The following is a 14579-nucleotide window of genomic DNA, read 5'->3' as shown; positions in this document are numbered from 1 at the left end:
CTTGCCACACTCGTATCAACATGGGCCTGTCGATAGTGTCTATCGCTGCGATGATACGCTTCCTTAGGGCTGCGATATCACGCGGCATAGGTGAGACGAATACCATGTCTTTGATGAAACCACATAAAAAGAAGTCACAAGGTGTGAGATCCATGATCTTGGGGACCAAAATATTTCACAAAACACTGTGAGTGATGTGAGTGATATGGCTGATTTGAGTGTCGCCTACCGGCAGGGATGTGAACTCTCAGCTTAACAAAACATACATGCACAAACTGTTTGCGTTTCTCGATCGTTCTGGACTGGTTTCATCAGAGGCGGCGCCAGGGGGGCGCGAGGAGGTGCTTGCGCACCCCTTATTTTTTTCCGCACCCCCTTCAGCACCCGCTACGTTGTCACGTGCCAGTCCCGATGACACAATGAGAAATGCAAGGAAGAAATGTTTCCAGAGAGCGACGATAGATGGCAGCACGCCATATAAAGAAGAGCAGAGTTCATTGTAGAAACTAGGAGCGGAGAAGAGTGATTATATGTATATATTATAGTAAATGCAAATTACATAAAGGAAGAGTATAAAAATTATAGAAGGAGTGAATAAAATGTTGTAAATAGCAAATTAAGATAATTAAGATGTGTTCGTATATGAAACATTTAGGAAAGTTAATAAGTGAGCAAATGAATTCAGAACTGTATCCCATTTTGATCCTCGTGATCAAAATTTGATTTAATACCTTTAACGATGAGAAAGTCGTCAGCTTTTGTGGTTGTCTGTCCCTCGGTGGCGCTGTGTCCAATTAGACGCCCCAAAGCACTTACGGTTGCGCTCCTTATTAGACGCACTAGGCCATAGGTAGCGGTTGCTGCTATAGCGATCCTGGGCTGTTCCCCTTTGATCGTTACATAGGAGGCTACTGTCAGTTTAGACGCCCCTAATCTTTATATAAGTATAGCTTGTGTTGCTGTATAATGCCAAAGAAGCGGGGAAAGCGAGCAGGAAAGAGAGTAAAAGAATATATATTGGAACGAAAAAGACAAGAGGGTGGGGAAACTATCCAACCCCCAGCTAGAAGTAATGATCCATTGGGTTTACGATATGATATTTCAAAAGGACAAAATAAATATAATCCAGAGGTCATAGACGTACCGTCATCTAGTAAATGCAGCTATGAGAATTGGCAGGGGAGTAATGATAAAGACCCACGAGGAAAGGGAAGAAAAGATGTATAAAGCATAAAATTCAAGAGGCCAGATGACGTTATTGGAATTAATGTAAATAACGAACGATTATATAGATGCAGATATGTAATAAATAAGATTATGCTTTAAGAGGAAAGAAATAAATTAGAAGAAGGAAAAGAGAAAGAAGCCTTTTCCCGAATCAAAGATAGAAAAGAAAAAGAAGCCTTTTCCCAAATCAAAGATTGGAAGGAAGAAGAAGCCTTTTCCCAAATTAGGAGAAGAAAAGAAGAAAAAGCCTTCTCTTAAATCAAAGAAAAAAAAGAAGAAGCCTTTTCCCAAAATAAAAGGAAGAAAAGAAGAAGAAACCTTTTCAAAGATAAAAAAGAAGAAGAAGTATTTTCCCAAATCAAAGATTGGAAGGAAGAAGAAGCCTTTCCCCAAATTAAGAGAAGAAAAGAAGAAGAAGCCTTCCTTATTGGAAGAAAATCCATTTCTATTTGAAGAAGATGAAGAAGAAGATTTCCTTTCAATGATACATGTATACATAAGAAGAATATAACCTATGTATATTTTGAATCAACACATATATATTTTATGTACATACAAGCTTCGCTATATATTCTTCTCTGTATTGTGTACAGTTTTCAGAATACAGATCCGCATCTAACTATATCCTCTTGGCTATAAAACGCTTTCTTATTCGTATTCTCGAACAAAGAACCTATCCCCTGAGATAAGATGTCTGTATCCGTGGAATTAATACAGGGTGTCCCACGAACGGCGCAACTGGGAATTAAGAGTGGCGTTACTTTGTAACCGAAACCTGTACATACATAAGTCATACACCAAATGTTAGCCCTGTCCAAGTAGATATTTTTAAACATAGAAACAACAAACGGGGTGCAGTGTTGTTCATGCAGTGTTGCCAAATGTAAGTGAAAGTGTAAATTTATTTTTCCACAAAGCATGGAAAATTGCATGTCAAACATTCGTACGGAAATTTGGACGTCAATTTCCACCTTGGGTAGGTGGACTATTTCGCCATCTATAATTCAGAGAAGAAAACCGATCGTTTTCGCGTATAGCCAATCCTGAACTGCCTCGTAAAGGCGTACCGGTCCAAATGGGTGTTTTAAAAAAATTATGAGGTACAGTGGCAACACTGTTGATGTTTGAAGGCAACAATAGGTGTGTTTAGTGATGGTCTATGACATGGAAATACTGGAAACAGGAAAAAAAGAAAATGAAAATTATGGTGAAAAAAGTGTTACTTACCTACTCCTGGCAACCATGCAATGCGCGTGACAGACAGTGTAGCTTTACAAAAGATGTTGAAAATGACAACCATTTTCCCTGAGGCATTCATCAACACGTTTTATCATGTTGGAAGCAACTTTATGCAAGGTTGATTGGTTTATATTGTTAATGGCTGTGCAAATGTTTATTTTTAGATCATCAAGTGTTCTTGGGTTATTAATGTAAACTCTTTGTTTTAAATAACCCCACAGAAAAAAAATCTGGAGACGTCAGATCCGGGGAGCGACTGGGCCATAAGTTTTTGCTTATAATGTGATCGCCAAAAAACTCTGCCAACATGTCTAAAGTTTCATTAGACGTGTGACATGTTGCGGAGTCTTGTTGAAACCAACAATCACGTTCATCACGTTCCAACAGAGAAATAAACTGTGTGATAAGGTCACGATAAACTATTCCGTCAACTGTTGTGTTGAAAAAGAATGGACCGATTATTTTTCTCCACGAAATCGCACACCACACACAGATCTTTTGTGGATGAAGTGATTGTTCATGTAACAAATGGGAATTGTTACTTGACCAGTGTCGAGAATTTTGACTGTTGACATATCCATTTAAGTGAAACCATGCTTCATCCGTGGAAAAAACCTTATCCAAAATATTCACACCATTGTCTCTTAAATCACTGGCAGTATCTTACACGTGCACCTTTGTCTGCTTCCTTCAGTTCTTGCACAGCCTGTACCTTACATGCACGTAGGTGCAATTGTTTTAACGCTCGGTGAGTTGTTGTTTTTGATACACCTGACTGTGCAGCAAGTTGACGAACAGATTTCCTGGGAGTTTGTGATATTCTCTGCTCCACATCCTGCAGCACACCTTGTGTCAAAACTGGTGGTTGTCTGTGGTAGGGTTTGTCATTAACTGATCCTGTTTCACGAAATCTGGAAACAAGTCGATATATCGTCGAATTTTCTGGAACACTGTTATTCGGATATTTCTCGCGAAATACAGTTTTTACACTAGCGTACGATTTTGAACAAAAATAATGTTCCACAATGAACACCCTCTCTTCCAAAGAGTACTTCATTTCACAGAACAATTCTAATCTTCCCCTACGAACAATGCGAAATGCACCGCTCAAACAGCTCTGAGTTCACAACTAACTGATTCTTTTGTTCTCGTTCGGTGGGCGCTCTTATCGCATTGCATGGTTGCCAGGAGTAGGTAAGTAACACTTTTTTCACCATAATTTTCATTTTCTTTTTTTCCTGTTTCCAGTATTTCCATGTCATATACCATCACTAAACACACCTTTTGTTGCCTTCAAACATCAACAGTGTTGCCACTGTACCTCATAATTTTTTTTAAAACACCCATTTGGACCGGTACGCCTTTACGAGGCATTTCAGAATTGGCTATACGCGAAAACGATCGGTTTTCTTCTCTGAACTATAGATGGCGAAATAGTCCACCTACCCAAGGTGGAAATGGACGTCCAAATTTCCGTACGAATGTTTGACATGCAATTTTCCATGCTTTGTGGAAAAATAAATTTACACTTTCACTTACATTTGGCAACACTGCATGAACAACACTGCACTCCGTTTGTTGTTTCTATGTTTAAAAATATCTACTTGGACAGGGCTAACATTTGGTGTATGACTTATGTATGTACAGGTTTCGGTTACAAAGTAACGCCACTCTTAATTCCCAGTTGCGCCGTGCGTGGGACACCCTGCAGTATAGTCAAGTACGTACCCCCAGGGTCCGTATCAACGTTCAACTGAAAACCATAACCCTTAGAGTGTCATATTATGTCATGTCGTCACATTGACCGCCGAACGTTAGATACTGAAATAAGACCGTTATTATTGTATGCGACAGACAAGCACTTTAAGAGAGTGCTTATATGCTATTCTGTACTGGCGGCAGCCTCTATGAAGATCAGCGGCAGTTTTTTTCCCTCTCGTCAGCATTGTTGTGTCATGAGGTTTTTTTCTTCATTTGTTTCTTCAAGTGGTCTGTTTGTGGTTTTCGATAATTGCCTATAACTTAATGCGAGTTATGTTATTTTCTTGTTCTTTATTCCAGTGTTGATAAACGGTTTACTTTCCGCCTACTTGTTCTTATTCACATTGGATCAAAAATTTCAGCTGCTTTCAATTTGATTTCAGTCGGTAAATTTATGTTAATGAGTGGCGGCGATTAGGGTATCAATTGCACCCCCCCCCCCGCTTTTTGCTATTTTTGCTCCCGCACTGTACTAAACCTTATTACCAAGTAAACTGCCCACCTCCCCCCTTAGTTTTGAAAGGTTGCATGCGTGTCTAATGTTTTTTCTTATTTTCAGCATCGCACCCCCTAAATTTCTTTCCGCACCCCCTTAGCCCCCCGAGATGATTAATCCTGGCGTAATTTAAGTTCAATAGTTTACTTGCAATAAATTTTTGTAACCCCCCAATGATTTATGAAACACCCGGTACTTTCAGTTGTTTCTATGTTATAGAGATGAGATCAATTTTTTTCATCATGGTAAAAAAATAACATTAGTTTTAGTGAAGAAAAAAGTACTTACGTTTATCTCAATTCTGAAACATTCAGAACATACTGTAATAATTATGACTTGGATTTTTATAACCTAAAAAATCGCCAAAATATAAAATTAGCTTATGACTTTAAATATCCATAAATGTTTGAGTTCTTGTTTGAAGTTCGCTTTTTGCACAGAAAGGCTAATCTGGACTGGCCTACAATTAAAAGTGGGATCTGAACCACTATGTGCCTTCGCGGGGTATCGAATCCGGATTTCCATAAATATAAAAAAAAAGTAAAAGGTAAAGTGCTCCCCTGTGCTTAGCACCACGCCATGAAGGCGTATAGGGGGTGTGGGGGTAACGCCCCACACTTTCTTGATCCGGTCGTGAGTGGGGGTGATGTGATCAGCATTACGCTGCTGACCGCCTTTACCCCCCAGGATTTCCCCCAGGTACCCATGTTATTCGACGCTGGGTGGGCGCCGGGGCCGCTTCCGTTAGAAAAGTTCCCGGATTTGAACCGGCCGGGAATAGAACCCGGGACCTTGAGCATGGTAGTCAGACGCGTTACCGACTGAGCCACCGCGGCCACCATTTCCATAAATATGCCATATCTAAAGGGTGTTCCGTATAGGACGCCGAATTGAATCGAGTGCTATTGTCTTGTTTCGAAGTTGGCAGACCTGGTCTTACCAATGTTGGTATCTATTGTCATGCCGATTATTAATGTAACCTCAATTGTTTTGACTCGTTTGTTGTGGTTACGATATGGAACAGTTTACGATTGAGCAACGTGTTCTCATTGTGAAGACATTTTATCAAAGTGGTGAAAGTGCAACACAGACAGTGCGAAAACTTCGAACGATTTTCGGAAGGAATTTTAGACCTAACGAGTCTACAGTCCGCAGACTAATGTTGAAGTTTCAGTCAACTGGTTCAGTGTCAATCACACGGGTGATTGGATGCATCGGGACAGACATCTGCGAGATAGTTTTCAATAATTTTGTGGTGTGTATAAATGCATGCAGACTCAGTACGGTTGGTATGCCTGACATTGTCTTTCATACGTAAATGGGAGATGTTACTGCTTATATATATATGTGTGAAATATAACTATTTTCATGATATTTCCCTATTTTTATTTAATTTTCTAATTCGGCGTCCTGTACGGAACACCCTATACAATAGAAATTTATAATTTCGTAGCTATTATCCAGAGCGGTGGGAAAGAAATGTAAAATAACCAAATTAATCAACCAATCAAACTTATGATTAATGAACTGTGTTATCTTCATGAGAAAAAATATTTGCATAAGATTAAGTACAGGAGAGAAACGAGATAAAGCAAAGCCGACCATGGGCGCACCAAAGAAGGTTGGTTATGGGGGTCAGAACTTTACCCTTGGTTCATCATGTTACACAGAAAATTATCTTTTTCCCATAATTTGATGATAGAAAATTTCTGATCCTTGTATCATTTATCATTTTCAAATAACAGAAATCACTGTTTGGAACGGTACAACAGCATTTATCAATCGTTGCAACCTTTTGTAGGAATTTCAATTTATCCCTTATCAAGTTGTTGCTTGAGAATAAGAACCACGCCAGTGTTTTTTTTTGTTTTGTTTTTTTGTTTAACTTTTCATGTTTTTAATTTGGTTGAACCCTATCATACAAAATGCCTTCGTGCACCTAAGAAACTGACATTCTCTATTGTTTACTGTCGTATATATCACGTATCAATACTCTAATAGATATAAATAATCATGTAGTTTTATATACGTATTACGATCATTTTCTTTTATTTAAATTCGCAGGAGGTGCCAAGACATGGAGAGAGTATTTAACTCTTCCGAACATTTTAAAGGAATTCAACCCTCGGTTAAGGGGATACACCACAAAGAGTATACTTACCATGCGCAAACCTGGACACCTAAATATGGCCAAGTCTGCCATGATCCTGAAGGACACCCTGGGTGTAGCCAAAGGCCTAGTTAATCGGATAAGAAGGGACAAGAAAATCGATCTTTACAACGACTGGAAGGTAAGTTCAACAAATGTAACGTTAAATTATTATTATTATTTTTTCTATGAACTGTTGGGGCGGCACCGAAGTAACCCACATTTGCAAAGCAGAGAGGGGGTCAAAATTGGAGTTTATGATTCGTTGTTTAAGCTTTACTGGCCGTTCAAGGCAATTAGCTGATCGTTGTGGACGAACGCTCGCAAAGTTTTAATAAATCGGGGAGTCATTCAGTCATTCACATATCCCAGCTGAAGTGAGTGTTCTGAACTGAACTGGGCTTGCATTGGTTACTACCTGTTTAATTTCCTTTAAATGTGCTGTGCCGTGCCGTGGTGTGCCGTGCTGTGCTGTGCTGAGCTGTGCTTTGCCAACCGTTCATAACGGGAAATCTCTAAATTTGATGATCTAATAGATTGCCGGTAGAACTGAATTTAGTAATAAATTTCCTTGCATGGATTTGCACACAGATAAAGGGCCGTAGCTAATTTTCACTTTTTAAAACAATTCCTTAACTAAGCGTCTATTTTTTGTGGAAATCTCATTCTTATGTGCATGAGTGTTACCAGCAACAAATAACTGCAGAACAGAGGGTGGGGAAGTATCTTTGGGGGATCACACAGATACATGTTAACAACAAACACCGCTTGAAAATGCATACACATTTATAAAGCAGTTTGTTCAATTACCAAGATTTTGGTGTCTGATAAGGAGGGCCGTAATGTAGGCGACTTCCCCGTATGCATCTCCTCCACTTAAGTACAGTTACTGTATATGTGTGCCTCTTTAGTAATCGTAAAGCTACCTTTGATAAAGTGAGCTCTGTGGTCAACCTCAGTACCGAAGTGGTTGCCAGGGGTAAAAGTACTCGAATCCTAAGTAAAACATGGTTGTTTGTGTTTGTCCTGAATGAAAAAGTATAGAATGAAGTGAAAATGATGTGAAAAGATGAGAAAAAGAGTTGCATGGAAAGCTACAGCTTTTGTGTGTTCCTACGTAAGCGGGTTTACGGGTTCAAGTCCCGGCCAAAGCATCAGTGTCCTTTGTGACTGCCCTTTCATCAGTTTCATGTAATCATAATTCCTCCGCATGGTCGCGAATAGCCAAAAGAGGCAGAAAGGTGAGGTACAATTACAAAAATACAAATACAATGCATTAATTAAAGGTAAGATAGCTTACAGCTTCCAATCGCTTCTTTGACTGGTTTCCTCTTTCCTCTGTTGCAGCTGATCACCGTTTTTGTGGGGAACTTTGATATGTGTATGTTCGCGTGCTACGAGGACCACGACATGATACGAGAGCGTCGGGACAATCTTCTGAAGGCATTCGACTATCTGGAGAAACATCTCCCAAGGACCTTCATAAACTTACTGCCCAGCTTTGGTAAGTTATCACGAAAGGATCTTCCAAAGATGTGGGGGGCAGCATCCCTTGTAGTGTTTGAAGGCCAGTTTAATGGTGGATCGTATAATTTCGTACATGTAAAAGGCAGTTGCGATGTCAAAATTTGTATTTAGTCCACTTGAGAGCCGGTGTTAGGAAAGGGGAGCTCGGGCCTAGGCTCCGCGTTTCAGAGGACCCACACCAGATGAAAATAATTGTTTGGGAAAGGTTTATTACGAGTGTATAGGACTATGGTGCTTGGAATTAAACAACTAATCTCATTTTCCTGACTTTTGTTTCGTCATACTTGAAAATATCGAAAATTACTGAAATTATATTCTAAACAAAGGATTACACAGAAGTCAAGTTCTAATGTTATTGGATATGATTTATAATTCCCACTTTAATATATAAAATAATAGTTTGTTATTAAACACACCTGGTTTTGTATTTAAATATGATTGTCTCACACGCTTCGGAATTAAATGAAACACTGATTTAGAAACTTTTATTAGTTTCCCACAATTCTTGAATTTAAACTTCAATACGTTCTGCTTATTGCCCTTATTCTTATTGGAAGGAAACCATCATTGTTACAGTGTTTAAAAAAGGTGATATAATGAACAGCAATAATTACCGTGGAATTTCTCTCCTCCCAACATCATATAAAATATTATTTAATATTCTCTTAACCTGACTAACCCTATATCCTAAATCAATATGGGTTTAAACGTAACAGATCAACTATAGATCATTTTTTTCACATCAGACAGACACTTAAGAAAAAGTGGGAATATAATCAAAATGTCCATCAGATAGATAGATATTCATTGACTTCAAAAAGGCATATGATTCGGTTAAAAGGGATATATTGTGTAATATATTAGTCGAGTTTGAAATACCTAAGAAGCTTGTCAATATGATAAAAGTATGCAATAACGAAACAGAAGGTAAAATTCGTCTGGGTATTAATATGTTTCATCATGAATTATTTTCTTGTAGTTTACGGTTGTGGCAATATAGCAACCTAACTGTGAAAACTATATTTTATAACAATGTAACATTGACAACAACCATTATATAACGGATTCTTTATGTTTAAAAAATTGCTAACCATTGTTATAACTATATATTTAGTCAAAATAAAAATAAATGTCTGATGAAGGGAGCGTGTGTTCTCCTGAAACGTCACAACGAAAAACTGTTTTCTTATGCTTGTAATGAACGTAAACTACAAGAAAATAATTCTACAATGCAAGCAATGCGTACATACAAGAAAAACTATAATTCATTATGGGTTAAGACAGGGAGATGCATTACTTTCATTGCTATTTTATTATATTTTGCCAAGGGTCCCGGGTTCGAATCCCGGTCGGGCTTGGTTGTTTGTGAATGTCCATTCATCAATTTCATCATTTCATCACTCATCCCCATCTTCGCAAATTAGCCAAGAGGCACAAAACGCGAAGTAAAATAAACTAAATCAAATCAAATTATATTTTGCCTTAGAATATGCTGTTAGGTAAGTAAAAGAAACTAATGAAGGACTATAATTAAATAGTTTCACTCAGTTAGTAGTTAGGTGATGATATAAATACAATTAAGAATAATGCTAAAATATTTTAAAAGCATAAAAGTGTTAGGGTTGGAAGTTAGCAAAAATAAAACTAAATATATGCTTACAGGCCGATACCAATAGTAATAATCAATATTTAATTATTGATAACAACTCATTTGAATCATTTTCCAAATTCAAGTACTTAGGGGTAATCCTAACAAATGAAAATGATATTAAACATGAAATAAAAAGCAGACGTAATTCAGGAAATGTGGGTTACTTTTCTCTTCATAAACTTTTATATTCTCGTATAATATCTAAGAAACTAAAAGTTATAATATACAAAACGGTAATTTTGCCTGTAGTATTATATGGATGCGAAACTTGGTCCCTTTCATTAAAAGAGGAACATAAATTAAGAGTATTTGAAAAAGCATATCGAGAAACACAATGCAGAGAAACTTACTTACAAAACCGCGCAGCGCCGAACGAAAAAGAATCCATTGTTGATTAGAAAGAAAAATAATGCAAGCTTCAACTTGCTTTGCGTTCTTTTTCGCTTGGCAGACACTGCGTTACAATTTTAACAAGGATAAAATATACATTCAGAAAGATTAGACTACAAAAGAATTTATACGAGGGCTATCGAAAAGTAATTTGAATAATAAAGAAGTTTACCAAAATTTATCAATCGTTACACCCTATGTGGAAAAAATCTGCGAACGTCCGTGAGCCCCCCTTGCCCTCCTCCCTCCCTTGCGCACGCCTATGAATGTGACTTGCACTTCAGTAGGTTATTGAATCAAATATTCGTAAGATAATCTGGACAAATTATGATTTCTCTGAAAATCAATCAATCTTACCCACAAATAAATGATTGGCCTTGCACTTGTAAAATATGTGAACTTATAATCTTTACTAATCTATACTAATTTGTAAATTGTCAGTAAACACGAAAACTATTGTTTGGTAGACTGTTAAGACTTTACTCTTTTAGCTGTTACGGTGTACTTTTACACTTTAAATACATAAAGCTTGAACTTATTGGAAATGCTGCACTACCATTACAAGGCGTTCAAAATTATGAAAGAACGAGAAAATCGAAGTGTTACGAAACCGGTTTTCTGACCTGATTCTTTGAAAGAAGATAACAGAACGTTGTCCAGAACTTGCACAAAAGTCGGGGATCTCACATTAAATCTATTCCAATCCAACCTAACAGCTTAACCTACTTAATGATTTAACATTTGCGAGCTTTATGAACTGTGTTCAAGTTTCAAAAACATAAAAGAGAAAAATATAATGAACGACTGATTTGTAATACAAATTCCGATGTACGTAAATTTGAATAGCACCAGTGAAATTGGCGAAAGGGCGGCGGCAGCAATGTGAATCACTGAAGTGTGACGAGGGCACTGGGGCGTTGCTGGTCACGAAACTGATGCTATTCTAGGATCTTCAAGACGACCCCCTCCCCCTCGTCGAGGCTTCACTATTTGGCCCCAATGCCCCATCTCCGCACCTCATCTCACCTCCAAGTGCGTCGTTCAGTGCTCACCCTTAACCCCCAGGAAAGCACCCAGTCTGCAGTCGACAGTGTCACCCCCCTTCCTCCAGATGGCAAGGATTCTTCACACATGTTCGTGGGTTCGACACCGGTTCCAGGCTTGGCGGGGGGGGGGAATCATCTGGTAAGTAATGGTCATCCCCATGATAAAAGCTGACGGGGGGTCGGAGGAACTGTGCTCTCCAAACTGATAAATTCTGATGGGGGTGCTGGTGATAGCTGTCCGTCAACACTGATGACTTCTCAAGGCGCTGATCACTAATTATTATGAGTCGTTGGGGGTTGGGGCGCACTGGTGTAGACGAACCACTTATGGTGATCGCGGGTCGCAAGAATAACTGGTGCTTAAGTCTCAAGAACGTGATGATCACGAAGATGAAAAGTCCAGGGGGGATGATGCACTTCTGAAAGGTGCTGATCACAAACATGAAAAGTCTGAAGGGTGGAGTGCACTGCTGGACTCGAAAAACGTCTGGTGATCACGCGTCGCAAGAATGGTAGTTCCAGTAGGGAGGGGGTGCACTTTTGTCCTGGAGGGGACGAACCTCTGGAAGATGCTGATCCGGAACATGATGATTCCTGGGGATGCTGGATGCATCTGTTGTGATCTCTGCTTCAAACTGCAGCAACAGTCCTTGCTGGGCTGAGACGAATGGTGTAAAAAGGTAGGGTAAGGGGCAACTGAAAAATGAACAAGAAAACCAGACCAGATCGTTTAAAAAAAAAGGTAGGGGGCAAACTGAAACGTTACTTCTTGAATGAATCCAAAATAACGCGAGTGAAGCTAAAATCTAGAAAATGTGCAAAAAATTGCAATAAAACGCAAGGTATATGGGGGGGGGGTTAAGTTTAAAAGTTATTCTTTAAAATAAGCAATTGCAAATGCAAAGCACTAGCCCAAAGGTTATTTATTAAGATGGGGACGTGTGACCGGGGCTAGAACAATAATAATAATAATAATGATAAAAATATTAAATTGATAAAGGACGTTATTTTCCCGAGAGTGGTGATGAACTTGCAACAAGTGAAATATCCCGTCCTCTGTAGTCAACGTTGACGGCATTGGAGGGGGGAGTAATTACTTTAGTGTACAATGGGTAATAAATTGACTAAAAAAAACATATCATATCATAAAAATACTTTTGACTAAATCAGAACATTCACTTAATCTCGATGTGCTGAGACATTATCAAGATAGAAGTTGAATAATTTCAATTTGCCAAATATTGGCACTTATTTCCTTATTTATGGAGGTGTATGACCTTCCTGAGTAAGATGGCAAAGTAATACGAAGTGTATCCTGCTATACAGAATCAAGTGGGATGTAACAACATGATGTTGCAATCCTCAACCAAAAGCAAATAAATGTGCTTAGTATTGTGAATAAAAACTTTCATACTAAGCATTTTGTATTGCATTTAGAATGAAAGTGTTTTTTTTTTTAATATTGTGTAGTAGTTGTGGTGTGTTTGTGTTTATGTGTGTCTTGTGTAGTAGTTGTGCTGTCTAATGTGTTTGTGTTCGTCTTGTGTAGTAATTGTGCTGTCTAATGTGTTTATATTTGTCTTGTGTAGTAGTTCCTCCATTCATATTGGGGGTTAGGCGTAGAGCTGACAACTCTGCACTGTAAAAAAAATGTCAAGAAACAGCAATATAAGGGCATGGATGTTCCCAAGGTAAAATATTCCGGAGGTAAAATAGTCCCCCGTTCGGATCTCCGGGTGGGGACTACTTTGGGAGGTCCCTGGACTAAGGATAAGATCTACATTAGGAATAAGGATATTAAAATAGGCACCTGGAATGTTCTGAGCCTTTACCGGCCTGGGGCATTTCAGTGTACAGCTAATGAGATAGTTAAGTATAAATTAGATGTAGTACCTGTCCAGGAAGTTAGGTGGCCAGGAGAAAGTAATTGTAAAACTAAAAATTATACTTTTTTCTATGGTGGTACTGAAAATCATAATTTTGGAACAGGCTTTTTCATAAATAATAGAATTATCTCGGCTCTTAAAACAGTAGAATTTATTAATGATAGGATATCATATGCAGTTTTACAGGGTAGGTGGTGTAAAATTATTTTAATAAACATACATGCACCAACGAAAGATAAAGATGATAATACTAAAGATGATTTTTATACAGAGTTAGAACAGGTCTTTGATATATTTTCTCAGTATGATATGAAAATTCTGTTAGGTGACTGTAATGCACAGATTGGCAAAGAAGAGACATTTAAACCCACGATTGGTAAAGAAAGTCTTCATGAATTAAGTAATGATAATGGTATAAGATTGATTACTTTTGCAACCTCAAAGAATTTAATTGTGAAAAGTACCACTTTTAAACATAAAGATATCCATAAATATACCTGGTCTTCTCCAGATGGTAAAACTCATAATCAGATAGATCATATTCTCATTTATAAGAGAAGGCATACAAGTATAATTGACGTTCGTACACATAGAGGTGCTGACTGTGCCAGTGCCCATTATTTAGTAATTGCTAAATTAAGAGAAAGACTCTCAGTGATAAATCATAAGCAACAAAATCTAGAAGTTCTAAAATTTGATACAGGAAAGTTTACTGATGAAAGAATTAAGACAGATTACCAAATTAAACTGTCAAATAGATTTGATATTTTGCAGGATTTAAATGATGATGAAAATATAAATGAAACAGACATAAATAAGAATTGGGAGCACATACGTAATGCAATAGAATCAGCAGCTAAATAAAGTATAGGATACCATAAACCGAGAAAAAGTAAACCATGGTTTGATAATGAATGTCATAATCTAATAGAAATAAGAAATCAGGCTAGACTTAGGTGGTTTAATAACACTGATGATACAAATCTAAACAATTATAATAGAATAAAGCGAGAAGTTAACCGCACGTTTAGAAGTAAAAAGAGAGATTACTTGAAAAGCAAAATTAACGAAATTGAAACAAACAGCAAAAATAAAAATATCAGAGATTTATATAAAGGTGTAAATGAGTTTAGAAAGGGGTGGCAACCTAAAGAAAACTTGATAAAAGATAAAGACGGTGATTTTCTAGCTGACCCAAGCGATATTC

At 37.8% G+C, this 14579-nt stretch overlaps 1 protein-coding gene across 1 annotated transcript in view; it reads left to right on the top strand.

The window, feature by feature from the left end:
• The window catches only part of LOC145995242 (phospholipase B1, membrane-associated-like), a 77257-nt gene that overhangs the window by 25350 nt on the left and 37328 nt on the right, over positions 1-14579 (top strand). The window contains exons 4-5 of the mRNA XM_083131810.1: positions 6788-7014; positions 8220-8376. Coding sequence (XP_082987936.1) covers positions 6788-7014; positions 8220-8376 — 384 coding nt within the window. The remainder of the gene's footprint in view (positions 1-6787; positions 7015-8219; positions 8377-14579) is intronic.

The sequence above is a fragment of the Lepisma saccharinum genome, chromosome 11 (assembly GCF_977018435.1).
Source record: "Lepisma saccharinum chromosome 11, izLepSacc3.1, whole genome shotgun sequence".
Lineage (NCBI taxonomy): Eukaryota > Metazoa > Arthropoda > Insecta > Zygentoma > Lepismatidae > Lepisma > Lepisma saccharinum.
Note: the sequence above shows the minus strand (reverse complement) of the source record. Positions and strands in the feature narration are given on the sequence as shown.